Source organism: Oncorhynchus kisutch, linkage group LG13 (genome assembly GCF_002021735.2).
Source record: "Oncorhynchus kisutch isolate 150728-3 linkage group LG13, Okis_V2, whole genome shotgun sequence".
In the NCBI taxonomy this organism is placed as follows: domain Eukaryota; kingdom Metazoa; phylum Chordata; class Actinopteri; order Salmoniformes; family Salmonidae; genus Oncorhynchus; species Oncorhynchus kisutch.
This window is the reverse complement of record NC_034186.2, coordinates 74620757-74635989: the sequence shown is the minus strand read 5'-3', so window position 1 is coordinate 74635989 and position 15233 is coordinate 74620757. Positions and strand designations below refer to the sequence as shown.

Genomic DNA, 15233 nt, shown 5'->3' with positions numbered 1-15233 from the left:
TTTCTCCACCTGTCCTCTGTGTATGCTGTTGAAGAAAAACCCTGGCACTCTGGCATAGTGTTTTTCTCCACCTGTCCTCTGTGTATGCTGTTGAAGAAAAACCCCGGCACTCTGGCATAGTGTTTTTCTCCACCTGTCCTCTGTGTATGCTGTTGAAGAAAAACCCCGGCACTCTGGCATAGTGTTTTTCTCCACCTGTCCTCTGTGTATGCTGTTGAAGAAAAACCCCGGCACTCTGGCATAGTGTTTTTCTCCACCTGTCCTCTGTGTATGCTGTTGAAGAAAAACCCCGGCACTCTGGCATAGTGTTTTTCTCCACCTGTCCTCTGTGTATGCTGGTGAAGAAAAACCTTGGCACTCTGGCATAGTGTTTTTCTCCACCTGTCCTCTGTGTATGCTGTTGAAGAAAAACCCTGGCACTCTGGCATAGTGTTTTTCTCCACCTGTCCTCTGTGTATGCTGTTGAAGAAAAACCCTGGCACTCTGGCATAGTGTTTTTCTCCACCTGTCCTCTGTGTATGCTGTTGAAGAAAAACCCCGGCACTCTGGCATAGTGTTTTTCTCCACCTGTCCTCTGTGTATGCTGTTGAAGAAAAACCCTGGCACTCTGGCATAGTGTTTTTCTCCACCTGTCCTCTGTGTATGCTGTTGAAGAAAAACCCCAGCACTCTGGCATAGTGTTTTTCTCCACCTGTCCTCTGTGTATGCTGTTGAAGAAAAACCCCGGCACTCTGGCATAGTGTTTTTCTCCACCTGTCCTCTGTGTATGCTGTTGAAGAAAAACCCCGGCACTCTGGCATAGTGTTTTTCTCCACCTGTCCTCTGTGTATGCTGGTGAAGAAAAACTTGTTCCAAGGATCAGGCAGCTCATTTTCAAGTTAAGATTTTATTCAAGCAATTACAAGGAAGTTAACTCTCTGGATATACCAGGGAGGAACTTAAACATGTACATTGTACATGTCATTTATATTCTTCACCTACACAAAGAACTGCTTTCAACGTGGCACCGTCATAGGATGCAACCTTTCCAACAAGTCAGTTTGTCAAATTTCTGCCCTGCTAGAGCCGCCCCGGTCAACTGTTATTGTGCTGTTATTGTGAAGTGGAAACGTCTAGGAGCAACAACAGCTCAGCCACAAAGTGGCAGGCCACACAAGCTCACAGAACGGGACTGCCGAGTACTGAAGGGTGTAGCGCGTAAAAAGTGTCTGCCCTCAGTTTCAACATTCCCTACTGAGTTCCAAACTGCCATGTAGTGCATCTCTTCACTACAAGCACAGGTGCAACTTCTGAAACTTTTTTAGGAATAATGTTACCAAGCAGGACTAGACCCATCTCTAAGCTTTACACCAAACCAAGTGGGTGGGCTGCTGTTGGGCTGACACAAACTCAGGATTGTACCTTTAAAGTTTGCTGTCTGTGTTTGGTGATACTGACCTGGCCTGTATGTCAGTTAGTAGATGGATAGGTGTAACAGATCAATATGGGAGCAGTATAGCTTTAATAGGTTAAATGGGCTGCTAGTGTTATCATTAAGCAGAGAAAGAATGAAGTGGTGGATGTGATTTATCACTTAAACATTCACTTTAGCATCGTAATTGATCAATTTCTGCTTGAAATGATTAGTTAAACTGACTGTTGATCTGGACTGTTATTTAATTTTGTCTGTAGTTACATACAATAAATATATTACCACTCTAACCCCCAACACTGGCCCTTTGCCTTCCACCCAAACTACTGAGCTGAACATTCATCTATATCATAGTAAATACAGTCAAACGTCAACAGAACAGAAGACGTTAAGTCATTTTATTTTACCGTCATGTTTCATGGAATGTTATAACAGATTGGACTTTTTATTACAGCTTTTGTGGTGTTCATCTCACATAGGAAAGAGCAGGAAGTCACTGAAGGAGCTGTGTTTATTAGAATCATCATAGATCCTTTAGCCTGATAAGAGACTCATGTAAACCAAGTCCCCCCTCCTTCAGTTCAAGAGTCCCAGAATTGGAGAGATACTGTCACCTTCCGTGACTATTGTACTGTCCATTCCACATTACACCCTGGTCATTCTTGAACAAACCAAAGTCCATGTACTCCTCTCACTGGAGCACTGAAGACACCTGCATCAGAGGAATAACAGATCAACACTATCAGTCTCTCAAAGCCACCAGACACTGAGGCAGTCTGTTAGTGATGTTGGACTCAGTGTCTGTATCTGGTCCCATTGGACATGTGTTTATACATGTAGATTGGTGTGTAAACAAGCAGTCGGCTACCTGTAGCTGCTTGGGCTGAAATTACTAATATAGGAACAATTTTGGGAACCTGTTCCTTGTCTGATTTGGACCAAATATATAGCATCCTCTTTACATACTGTATTATTTAAATTTCTACATTACCTGCATTCTCTGTCTTAAGCTCCTCTACCTGTCTCTCACTCTGGCCTGAAATTGTACAATATCATACAAAGAAACTGTTGAATTCAACACACCACTACTCTGCTGATTACAGTAATCACATTAGATACAGCTGTCTTACTTTACCTGTGTTCTGTCTCTCCAGTTCCTCCACCTTGTTCTTGTAGAACTGCAGTTCAGTCTTAGTGATACTCAGCTCCACCATCATGTTCCTCAGCTCCTCTCTGTTCCACCACCATGTTCCTCAGCTCCACTCCCTGGTCCACCACCATGTTCCTCAGCTCCACTCCCTGGTCCACCACCATGTTCCTCAGCTCCTATCTCTGTTCCACCACTATGCTCCTCAGCTCCACGCTCTGTTCCACCACCATGTTCCTCAGCTCCATCACCATGTTCCTCAACTCCACTCACTGTTCCACCACCATGTTCCTCAGCTCCACTCTGTTCCACCACCATGTTCCTCAGCTCCTCTCTGTTCCACCATATTTCTCAGCACCTCTCTCTGTTCCACCACCATGTTCCTCAGCTCCTATCTCTGTTCCACCACTATGCTCCTCAGCTCCACGCTCTGTTCCACCACCATGTTCCTCAGCTCCATCACCATGTTCCTCAACTCCACTCACTGTTCCACCACCATGTTCCTCAGCTCCACTCTCTGTTCCACCACCATGTTCCTCAGCTCCACTCTCTGTTCCACCACCATGTTCCTCAGCTCCACTCTCTGTTCCACCACCATGTTCCTCAGCTCCACTCTCTGTTCCACAATATTTCTCAGCACCTTCAGCTCAGTCCAGATATCAGGCTTGGTGGTCAACTATTCAGCATCACTTTCCTTGCTCTTTCATCCGTCTCTGTGAGCCTGTTCAGTGATATTCTTCTCTCTGTCCCCTCCACTCTCCCCCTGAGCCCATGTCCCAGACAGACAGTACAGCACAAGCCAAGCTACAACACCCCTCAATTTGAAACAATGTCTCTTCAGATCTAATGTAGTCTACTGGGCTCAGTCCCCTTCTTTATACACACTGGTATTGTTGACCCAATACATTGAAATTTAACAGGTGTCCTCGTAGAATATTTTGAGAACATAGCCAAGGAATGTATGATATAACAGAACAGGTAAAGATGATTTCTTGGCAGTTTATTCAGATTGTGGGTTGTTTAAGACAGAGATTCACATCTGCTAGTCAGTTAAACAACCCATTCTCTCTCTATTGCATGATCTGTCAAACCAGTATTGAAATAAACTCTCATACACAGAGATAATGCTAATTTATTCCACAAAAACATTAGAATAGTTGAGTCAATTGCATTTTATAAAAAGTCCAACGAGCATGTTTGTATGATCTGTACTCAATGAAGGAACAGGGAGATTTGACTAAGATATGGACCAAGAAAGAAAATGGGGATGGGGGAAATATATTTTTTAACAAAGAAATAACTTAGAATGCATTGAAATCTCTTCTACCTCAGTGTTTTTCTACACTAGTAAAACCAGGAGTGGACACGTTCCAAATCAACCAAAAACAGGGCACTATTACCCTCCATTTGTGTCTGTTCCTCAGCTGTCTCTCCTATACAGAGTTCAGAGTACACTTGAATCTGTGTGGAAGTCTGGGGCATCTTGCTGCTTGTCACCATGTATCCAGTCTGTCAGTATCCTGGTTGTGCCTGGTTGACTGGTTCAGTCTGTTCTCTTTGTATCAGCCAGCCGGTCTGTTTAGTCCATTTTACACACACACTGCTTTACTGCTGAGCGCATGGCAAAACTGTTTTAACGAAATCTAAGTCATCACAAAATAAATTCTATCAAGTAGAGGAGTAGGTAGGAGTGATGGTTCAGAGAAAAGGGGAAGAGGGGGGCTCAGTTTGGGGTGTAAAACATCATTATGGAACCCTCCAAAAGGCCCTAGGTGTCAGGGGAGGGTATGAGGTTTAATACTCCTGTGTTATGGGGCCATCCAAAAGGCCCTAGGTGTCAGGGGAGGGTATGAGGTTTAATACTCCTGTGTTATGGGGCCATCCAGAAGGGCATGGGCTGCTGTGACTGTGCCTGCTGTGTTTTGGCACGTTGGGGAGGCGGAGGGGGGCAGCGGTACCCCAGAGTCCAGCCAGGGGGTGAGGTGGGGGTGGAGTGGGTCGCCCCAGCGACGTTACCATGGTTACCTGCCCCCAAGGTTTTGGGGGTGGAGTGGTCCTCCTCTTCGTCCGAGGAGTCACCAGCGTACGCCACGAGCCCCGTCTTCATCCTCTTCACTGAGGGATCTGAGAGAGAGGGAAAAACAGTGGGAGAAAGAGGGAGGAATGAGGGAGAAAGGAGAGGGGTGCGGGAGAGAGAGAGAAAGAACACAACCAAAGACCAGCACAAAGGTTTCAAAAGTTGGAAGTCAATTGTTTTACCAACAGATAGGGAGAGAAAGTTAATAGATTGCATTGTGTTTGGCAGCAGTTGTGAGTTAGGTAGAGGAGGAGGGGCATGGGTCAGCAGTGGCAGTCATTGGTCGGTGGGGAGCGGCAGCGTTAGGGCCGTCCAATCACGATGCAGGACAGCGCCACAGGAGAAGAGCCCCACCCCCATCCGGCATCCCACCCAGAGAGACATGGAAGAGAAGAAAAACACAGAGAAAGAACACAAAAAAGAGAGAGTCTTGTTAGTGAGGGAGTCAAACACGGGCACAGACACTCCTGTCTGATGACGTCATCAGAAAGGGACAGGCAGCGAGGGGACAGCACCAGTTAGACAGAGAGGGGGACTCCCAATCTGAAATCCATCCCTAGACACCTCCTAGATGTCACAAGATGAGATGCCAGGTGTAAGCAGTATGGTAATAGATCAGCCTTACTCTTCTACAGGCCAATTGTAATTGTCTACATATTGCTTACACCTATAAAATCCTCTCAGACCTACACAGTGCCTAGGGCTAGGGGTTGACTTAGGATCAACGACAGAGTTACCGGAGGCAGTGGGGGATCGAAGCTTTGCCCAGTTCATGATTCTGAACTGACTGACCGACTTTCAAAGCAGAACTTATGCCTGTCTGATGTAATCTGCTAGAACCTGTTCTGTCACGTGTGAGAACAGCATGTCTGCATGCAAAATGCTATTTGACTCTGACTACTGACAGCCAAGAGGCCAGGGGGGGTGGGCAGCGTGCTTTATGGCTGAGGCCATGGATGGAGAGGGGTCAGGGGGTTACATGGGGTGGGGCCCTTACCCAGGGGGCCTTGCAGCAGCCTCCTCTCCTCCATCTTGGGTGTCATGCCTCCGTTCATTGGAATGGGTGGTGGAGGCATCAGCTGCCTACTGCTGGAGAGAAAGAGAGGGAGGGAGGGAGGGAGCGAGAGAGAAGGAAGGGGAGGAGTCAGTGTTGCACAACATCAATCACAAGCAAACACAAGCCAGCACACACGGTGTGTCCAGCATCTGGGATGAAGGACACTGTTATAAAGGAGAGCGACTCGTCGCCCCCCCATCAGCGTCTTTGGACACTGTGCTATCTAACCTCCAAACAAGCTTCAATGCCATACAACACTCCTTCCGTGGCCTCCAACTGCTCTTAAACGCTAGTAAAACCAAATGCATGCTTTTCAACCGGTCGCTGCCTGCACCTGCATGCCCGACTAGCATCACCACCCTGGATGGTTCCGACCTAGAATATGTGGACGTCTATAAGTACCTAGGTGTCTGGCTAGACTGCAAACTCTCCTTCCAGACTCATATCAAACATCTCCAATCGAAAATCAAATCAAGAGTCGGCTTTCTATTCCGCAACAAAGCCTCCTTCACTCAAGCCGCCAAGCTTACCCTAGTAAAACTGACTATCCTACCGATCCTCGACTTCGGCGATGTCATCTACAAAATGGCTTCCAACACTCTACTCAGCAAACTGGATGCAGTCTATCACAGTGCCATCCGTTTTGTCACTAAAGCACCTTATACCACCCACCACTGCGACTTGTATGCTCTAGTCGGCTGGCCCTCGCTACATATTCGTCGCCAGACCCACTGGCTCCAGGTCATCTACAAGTCTATGCTAGGTAAAGCTCCGCCTTATCTCAGCTCACTGGTCACGATGGCAACACCCATCCGTAGCACGCGCTCCAGCAGGTGTATCTCACTGATCATCCCTAAAGCCAACACCTCATTTGGCCGCCTTTCGTTCCAGTACTCTGCTGCCTGTGACTGGAACGAATTGCAAAAATCGCTGAAGTTGGAGACTTTTATCTCCCTCACCAACTTCAAACATCAGCTATCTGAGCAGCTAACCGATTGCTGCAGCTGTACATAGTCTATTGGTAAATAGCCCACCCTTTTCACCTACCTCATCCCCATACTGTTTTTATTTATTTACTTTTCTGCTCTTCTGCACACCAATATCTCTACCTGTACATGACCATCTGATCTTTTATCACTCCAGTGTTAATCTGCAAAATTGTAATTATTTGCCTACCTCCTCATGCCTTTTGCACACATTGTATATAGACCCCCCCTTTGTTTTCTACTGTGTTATTGACTTGTTAATTGTTTACTCCATGTGTAACTCTTTGTTGTATGCTCACACTGCTATGCTTTATCTTGGCCAGGTCGCAGTTGCAAATGAGAACTTGTTCTCAACTAGCCTACCTGGTTAAATAAAGGTGTTCTCAACTAGCCTACCTGGTTAAATAAAGGTGAAATAAAAAAATAAAAAATCTCGTACCTGTCCCTCTCCCTCGGCGGCCCGGAGGAACTCGGTGGCGGGGGTCCTGAAGCCTCTGGGCCGGGGCTGCCCACAGGGAAGCCTGCACCTAAATTAGTCATATGAATGGGTCCATGCTATGAGCAGAAAAACACACAGGCGCATTAGCACACATCCTCCCCTAAATCACTATTATTAATAGTAGGCCTACAAGCATGTAGTTATCTAAACTATTGAATGGAACTGAACTGCAAAGTTATTATTCCAAAACGTTTTCCTTTTCACTACACCTTATTTAAGCAGCTGAGAATAAAACTATTATTTTAAGTGTATGCATGCTCTGATTGCACATAATCCGAAAATAGAAATGGACTGTATTAAAGTAACAGATCATTAAATCAAGAGGACACATTTAAATTAGGCCTGTGACGACACTTGTATTGCAATGTTTTTTCCATGGCAAAAATTAAAACAGGAAGCAGACCAAACTCTTTGGTCCTTTAAAAACCTGCTGTATGTAAAACATGATGTGCTATAGCCTGGAAAATAAATCTAATGACTCTGGGGGACAACATAACGATGGTTGTTTCCAACATTAGGGCAGTCTTCCTAAAGAAGTTCATCCGTTTCATGTTGTTTCCTTGCCATGATACTTACTGATATCGTACCTGCACTAATTTCAATATATTGAAGTACATTTGATGATCATCCAACAATACCTTTCCAGAATCTCCATAATCTGAAAGTTCTATAAATCCAATAATACATGGACTCAGATAATAACAGCTATGGTTACAATGCTTTTCAATGAACGTCATAAGATCATAACAAGTTGACACTGAACAGACACTTAGACCCATTCAATCTCCCTCACTCAACAAGCAAACCGTTTCTACAGAATGCAGACAGGGAACTCACAGAATTACAGACAAGAGAATCATAATGAATTGAGTTTCACAGAAAGAGGAACTGATCAGATACATGGACAGAAGATAAGAAAAGACAGGAAGACAACAGAAGCAGAAGGGACAGAAGGGACAGACTGGACGAAGGCAGCACATAAGGTGGAAGAATAAAAGAATGGGAAATCACCTGGTATCCCAGCAGACCGCTGTCCCTCTCGTCTGGCACCTCCTCAGTGAAGCGTCTTTTCTGCGGCGGATTGGCTGAGACTACAGGCGGAGCTTTGGGTGGAACCGGAGCAGCGGGTGGGAAAGGAGAAGGTGGGAGAGTCTGGGGACAAAAAAAACAGCTTGGATGTAATGCATGTTGAATACATCATATATACAGCCTATCAAGAAAATGTTTTTCAACTAGTTTCATAACTCGGATGTAATAGTCTTAATGTACTTCATTATAGGTCCATACAAGTCTAAATCTGATTGACCAGTCTTACCTGTGGTAAAGTGACAGGTGCAGGGGGGAGGGCGTACCGGTTGGGAGGGGGGAGACTGGCGGGCAGCCCAGGGGGAATGGGAGGGGGGACAGCGTAGGGGGGAGGAATGGGCTGAGGAGGAGGTACAGGGAGGGGGTAGCTGGGCTGGTACCCCGATGGGGGGTAGTAAGGGGGCTGGGGGGGCATCCCGTTGGCCATGGGGGGCTGCATAAAGCCTGGAGGAGGAGAGGAAGAGGAACACGTCAGTATGTTGACACATTGTAGAGGCTGTAAAAGAGAAAGACAGCCAGAGTCTGTACCGGGAGTAGGCATCATGACACTCATCTGGTTGAGGAAGACAGAATACTCTGCATGAACCTGGAGGGAAGAGAGAACAGTCACAGATCCACATGGCAAACAGAGCCCAGCTACATAATACAACACACTTCACATGGGACAGCTTGAAACAGGGTTTAAGTGAAAGTAGAGCAGTGTACAGAGAACAGAGTGCCAGTCAGTAAACCATTACACACTCACAGTCTGCAGAAGGTTGTCACACAGGGTCTTAGCTGCAGCAAGGCCCTCTGGTTTGGGATGACTGGGGAAGAGAGAGGAGTTCATGTGTGCCTGGTGTCTAAGCTCTGTGTCTCTGAGCTAATACAAATCAACATGGACTTTACTCCCCCAGACTATCCATTAATACTGCTACTTACCTGATGTAGATATACATGAGTTCAAGGCCCTCTCTGAGTTGATACAGATGAACACGAGTCTAGTCCATGAGACTTACCTGATGTAGATGTACATCGGTTCGAAGGCCTCTCGCCCAGAGGCGGGCTCCAGACAGCCTGATCCCTTCCCCCTGAGGAAGACCTTGGCCCCAGTCTCACCCTGGATGTGCTGCAGGTAGGAGCTGCCTGGCCCTTCCACCCTCTCCTTCACTGAGAAGCCCTGGATGGCATGCTCCAGACCCACAAACAACTTTTCCTGCACATAGTGCATCTGAAAGGATATGGATGTGAGTTGACATTCAATGACACTCATAAAATAACATTGACAAACACAAACTCTTTTCTTATTAGCGCCGTCAGCTAATCAGCCGGTTACAGACTCATTTTCAGCCACCTACTTTTTCCACTTCATATTAACTAGTCTACTTTTCATTTAAACATTTCAATTCACTAGTCTGCCGAGCTTCCTCTGGATAGAGTGAACGATATGCATCTTCTAGCAATCTATTGATAGGATAGGTGCCCATCAGTCACAAAGCGAGCGATGACAGGGAAATGCAATGTGCTGTCTGTCCCGCCTCCCGGCACAATTTGTGTGCACTGTGGTTGGTTGCAGTCTAATTTCTTTACACAGGGAAGGAGAGAGCATGATGCTAGTGAATTTGCACGCCCCACGCGGTAACGCCCCACGTATCGTGCGTACGCGGTAACGCCCCACGTAGCGTGCGTACGCGGTAACGCCCCACGTAGCGTGCGTACGCGGTAACGCCCCACGCGGTAACGCCCCACGTAGCGTGTGTACGTGGTAACGCCCCACGCAGTAACGCCCCACGTAGAGTGCGTACGCGGTAGCGCCCCACGTAGAGTGCGTACGCGGTAACGGCCCACGTAGAGTGCGTACGCGGTAACGCCCCACACGGTAGCGCCCCACACGGTAGCGCCCCACACGGTAACGCCCCACACGGTAACGCCCCACGTAGCGTGTGTACGCGGTAATGCCCCACACGGTAACGCCCCATGTAGAGTGCGTACGCGGTAACGCCCCCCACACGGTAACGCCCCACGTATCGTGCGTACGCGGTAATGCCCCACGTAGCGTGCGTACGCGGTAACGGCCCACGTAGCGTGCGTACGCGGTAACGCCCCACGTAGCGTGTGTACGCGGTAACGCCCCACGCAGTAACGCCCCACGTAGAGTGCGTACGCGGTAACGCCCCACGCAGTAATGCCCCACGCGGTAGCGCCCCACGTAGAGTGCGTACGCGGTAACGCCCCACGTAGAGTGCGTACGCGGTAACGCCCCACGCAGTAACGCCCCACGTAGAGTGCGTACGCGGTAGCGCCCCACACGGTAGCGCCCCACACGGTAACGCCCCCCACACAGAGTGCGTACGCGGTAACGCCCCACGCAGTAACGCCCCACGTAGAGTGCGTACGCGGTAGCGCCCCACACGGTAACGCCCCACACGGTAACGCCCCATGTAGAGTGCGTACGCGGTAACGCCCCCCACACGGTAACGCCCCATGTAGAGTGCGTACGCGGTAACGCCCCACGTAGAGTGCGTACGCGGTAACGCCCCACGCAGTAACGCCCCACGTCGAGTGCGTACGCGGTAACGCCCCACACGGTAACGGCCCACACGGTAGCGCCCCACACGGTAACGGCCCACGTAGAGTGTGTACACGGTAGCGCCCCACACGGTAACGGCCCACACGGTAGCGGCCCACACGGTAACGGCCCACGTAGAGTGTGTACACGGTAGCGCCCCACACGGTAACGCCCCACGTAGAGGACACAGTATTTTCCTTTGTGTTGACAGCCACGTGGAGTCGTGGTGCATGGTAGACTATTTACTGTGCTTTGATTGACAACTGAACAGCAAGTGTTGACTAGTTTATAAAAAGTGTCAAACTGACTAAATAAAGCCATTCATAAATCATACAGCGTATACTGAATGTCCATAAACCAAGGTTTAGGTTTCCTTTCCTAAGATGTCGGGACTAAAATAAGGACTGTAAATTGAATTTTACCCCCTATCCAATTGTTAGTAGTTACTATCTTGTCTCATCGCTACAACTCCCGTACGGGCTCGGGAGAGACGAAGGTCGAAAGTCATGTGTCCTCCGAAACACAACCCAACCGCACTGCTTCTTAACACAGTGCACATCCAACCCGGAAGCCAGACGCACCAATGTGTCGGAGGAAACACCGTGCATCTGGCGACCTTGGTTAGCGCGCACTGCGCCCGGCCACAAGAGTCGCTAGTGCGCGATGAGACAAGGATATCCCTACCGGCCAAACCCTCCCTAACCCAGACGTCACCCCATGGACCTCCCGGTCACGGCCGGCTGCGACAGAGCCTGGGCACGAACCCAGAGTCTCTGGTGGCACAGCTAGCACAACGATGCAGAGCCCTAGATCCCTGCACCACCCGGGAGGCCCTGTAAATAAGACTTTCATCTCAAGAGAAGACATGTTAAACGCTCCCTTACTTAGAAAATAGTCCTGATATAAGCCTAGGCCACACCCCCAAACAACTAATTCACCCATTTTCAGTCAATTAAAATTGCCCTGGCTGGTTACTTTTTCTATTTGGCTGGCTACTCTATGTACTTGTGGAAAACACTGCTTACCCCAGACTGGAAGTGTGGTCTGTGATGGTGGTTGATGGGGGGCAGTGAGGGGGGCTGGGGTTTGTGTTGCTGGTAGACTGGGACTGTGGCTCCGGTTCCGCTGTAGGAGGAGGTGGCCGCCTTCACCACTCCGTTAGTGATGATCTCCTTGATGCGGTTCACAGCTCCTGGAGAGAGATTGGATCGTCACAACATAGAAACTCAGGAAAGAAGGACCCTGGTGATCCTGATGTTCAGAAATGGTGATAATCTTAATCAAATTAGATGAGGTAAATAGAGATGTACTGACTGTCGACAAGCTCCCTGGTCTGGCCCTGGACGTGAAGATAGAGGGGCCGGTCCCTGACGACAGAGAGAGAAGCAGTCGGTCAGTAGCCTAAGACTTGGTTGTATGATGCAATCAGACAACAGATCCACTTGTCTGTATAGAGAAAAGTAAATACCAGCAACATCCTTGGTAGAGCAGTGTGGTAATAAAGAAGGTGTGAAGCAGGACTCACCCTTGTGGAGCCTTGTACTTCTCCACTGCTGCCATGTATCGCCCCCTGGTGGACACAGCAGCACCGCTCACTTTGCTGATCTTCACACAATAGGATGAAGAAGAAGCTGGTCATTTACTGTCCTCAAGTGAGACATTTTCAGTCCGATACTGGTTTACATGACACTGATCCAGTCTGTTCATGTGTGTATCACACAGAGAAAGAGCTGGGTAAACATACTGGTTTACATGACAGTGATCCAGTCTGTACATGTGTCTCACACAGAGAAAGAGCTAGGTAAAAATAGCAGTAAGTTTGACTGTTGATCAGATTGTCAATCAATGGGTCTAAAGATCATAATGATGTCATGGACTCTCACCTCGTCCTGTGTCTGTCCGCGGGTCAGCAGGTTCCGGCAGGGGAGCGGAACGTCGTTGATCTCCACCTCCGCCACCACCAGGTCATCCTTCGCTTTCATAGGAGGCTGGGGCTTCCCTGCACCCACAACCTGGTGATGACAAAGATTCATTTTTATGTACTGTATGCTAACATTTACAACAATATATCTCTCTCCAAAAGAGAGAGATTAAGAGCGAGGGGATTACAGAATTTGGAGGTGAGAGAGAGACAGACAACAAAGACAGAGAGAAGCCAGATTACAGGTGAGAGACTGAAAGCATTTCTAATGTTTTCAGTGTAAGAGGTTTCCTGACCATTACCTTGTCTGGGGGTCCAGATGGTCCAGAGGGTCCTATCTGGGAGGGCTTGAGCTTGCCCTTGGCTACCAGCATGGCGTTGATCTTAGCTGCCACAGCAGCTGCAGCGTCCAGAGCCCCTGTCGGAGCTGCCTCCGCCTCCCCCATCTGGTCTGAACCAGGACCTGGGCCCGGCTGGTCCCATTTACTACGGCGACTGAGGAACAAAGAGGAGAGCGGGTGGGGGAACAGAGAGAGGGGGGAGGGGGTAGTGAAAGAGAAAGGCAGGGGAGATAGTGAAGGAGGGAGAAAAAGAGGGCAATGGTAAGTGGAAGGGATGGGAGAAGCAGAGGGAGAATGGAGGGCAGTGCAAAAGCAGCAATCACAAGGCCTCTCCCCACCCATTTCTGTAAAAAGCTGGAGGGATGGGTGCTGGAGAAACATAGGCCTAACAACTCTCAGACAGAGCTATGGATGCAAAAATCTATGATATACAAATGATAGTATTAACCATTTGAGGCTATACAGTGTTTGTTTTACTCCCATGTCGTAAAAAAAAAAAAATGAATATTTTGGGTTCTGATGGTGTATGTAAGTTGAGCAAAATGTTTTAGGTGACCGACCAATTTCACGTTAGTTATATGCCTCCCGAGTGGCGCAGCAGTCTAAGTGTTGCCGCGTCACTACAGCCTGGGGTTCCATCCCAGCCGTGACCTGGAGTCCAATAGGGCGGCATAAAAATGTCCCAGCGTCGTCTGGGTTAGAGGGGGGTTTGGCCACGGGGGCTTTACTTGGCTCATTGCACTCCAGCGACTCCTTGTGGTGGGCCAGGCACCTGCAGGCTGACTCAGTCGTCAGTTGAACAGTGTTTACACCAACACATTGGTGTGGCTGGCTTCCGGGTTTAACGAGCAGGTGTTAAGAAGCGCAGTTTGGCAGGTCATGTTTCGGAGGATGCATGACTTGACCTTCGCCTCTCCCAAGTCCGTTGGGGAGTTGCGATGAGACATGATCGTAATATCACGAAATTGGGGGGAAATTTATTTCACAGGGGATTAGATGGTACAATGATTCTCTACACTGTACCTGCTTGTTTTGTCAAACTGAAATTAGGTGAACAAAATTACTACAATCAGGAAATCATTATTTTATTTCTACTTTGCACATTCTTCCACTGCAAAATCTACCATTCCAGTGTTTTACTTGCTATATTGTATTTACTTTGCCACCATGGCCTTTTTTTTGCCTCATTTGCTCACATCGTATATAGACTTGTTTATACTGTATTATTGACTGTATGTTTGTTTATTCCATGTGTAACTCGTGTCGTTGTATGTGTCGAACTGCTTTGCTTGATCTTGGCCAGGTCGCAATTGTAAATGAGAACTTGTTCTCAACTTTCCTACCTAGTTAAATAAAGGTGAAAAATATTTGTAAGTAAAAAAATTAAATAAAAATGGATGTAGCAACTGCAGGTAGCCCCTTAAATGACCACATCAATTACAGGGTTCAGAGGTCGTAGGCTAACAAGTTAGTTTAGTCTTTGCCATCTAACGTTACAATTAATGTTAACTTTGTGGATTGAATTAATGTTGACTTGCTAACGTTAGCTAGTTAGTTATCCAACAGTTTTGTTCACGTCGCTGTGCTTAACGTTAGTTAACTAGCAACCATACGTAGTTAGCTACTGTAACTTAGCAAAACAACAGTTAGCGAGCTAACTAATCGATAGCTAGGTAACCAACTCACATAGATTTTCAAAAAATAAACGTATCACCCAACGGCGCTCTTAGTTAGCTATATAACCAACAATTTTCTAAACTGGGTAACGACAGCTAGCTAGCTACACCGTTGGCTACTAAGCATACCCCACGTAGTTAGCTACAAGCACTCCGCCATTACAAATTAACTAGCTAGCTTTGTGCTGCTCAGTCAGTGTTGGGCAGGTCTGTGGTCAAATGCACCGTGATAACGCAACGTTCTTTCAACTCACCCGCCGTTTTGCGTTCCACCAAATGACATCAATCTTCTATTTGGTTGAATTTCTCTTTGCGTAAAAACACTAACGTTTTATACAGACTCCGCCAGACTTACAATGTAGCTTGTCCAGACAGTGGAGTACTGCAAGAGCTTTCACTCTATGCGATATCGTTCCCACTTCCTGTTTTTTGGGGAAAGGACCGGTGCTGTGTTGAATTTTGCTTCCCTCACACAGATTATTTT

At 47.7% G+C, this 15233-nt stretch overlaps 1 protein-coding gene across 5 annotated transcripts; it reads right to left on the bottom strand.

The window, feature by feature from the left end:
• Positions 1-3672: 3672 nt before the first annotated feature.
• Positions 3673-15173, bottom strand: LOC109881264 (KH homology domain-containing protein 4). 5 transcript variants are annotated; one of them, XM_031787339.1, is made up of 15 exons: positions 15004-15133; positions 13035-13227; positions 12695-12823; positions 12337-12416; positions 12126-12178; positions 11837-12003; positions 9262-9473; positions 9009-9069; positions 8792-8849; positions 8493-8707; positions 8189-8329; positions 7118-7233; positions 5633-5724; positions 4424-4682; positions 3673-4361 (listed from the first exon to the last, which is right to left on the bottom strand). In XM_031787339.1, exons 1-14 carry the CDS (start codon positions 15030-15032, stop codon positions 4429-4431), a joined length of 1800 nt encoding a protein of 599 aa, XP_031643199.1. In that variant the 5' UTR covers positions 15033-15133; the 3' UTR covers positions 3673-4361; positions 4424-4428. The 5 variants fall into 5 exon arrangements, 3 of the variants coding, with proteins under 3 accessions (XP_031643199.1, XP_031643200.1, XP_031643198.1); XR_004202522.1 differs by having other exon boundaries at positions 3673-4682; positions 5633-5721; positions 7118-7205; positions 15004-15168; XR_004202521.1 differs by having other exon boundaries at positions 3673-4682; positions 7118-7205; positions 15004-15155.
• Positions 15174-15233: the final 60 nt, after the last annotated feature.

Coding starts and splice junctions, on each gene's coding strand:
- LOC109881264 (XM_031787338.1), bottom strand. CDS start 15,032: ATGTCATTTGGTGGAACGCAAAACGGCGG. Junction 12,004..12,125: donor GACCAGGGAGCTTGTCGACA/GTCAGTACATCT, acceptor ATCTCTCTCCAG/GAGCTGTGAACCGCATCAAG. Junction 8,330..8,492: donor CACCTGTCACTTTACCACAG/GTAAGACTGGTC, acceptor TTTTGTCCCCAG/ACTCTCCCACCTTCTCCTTT.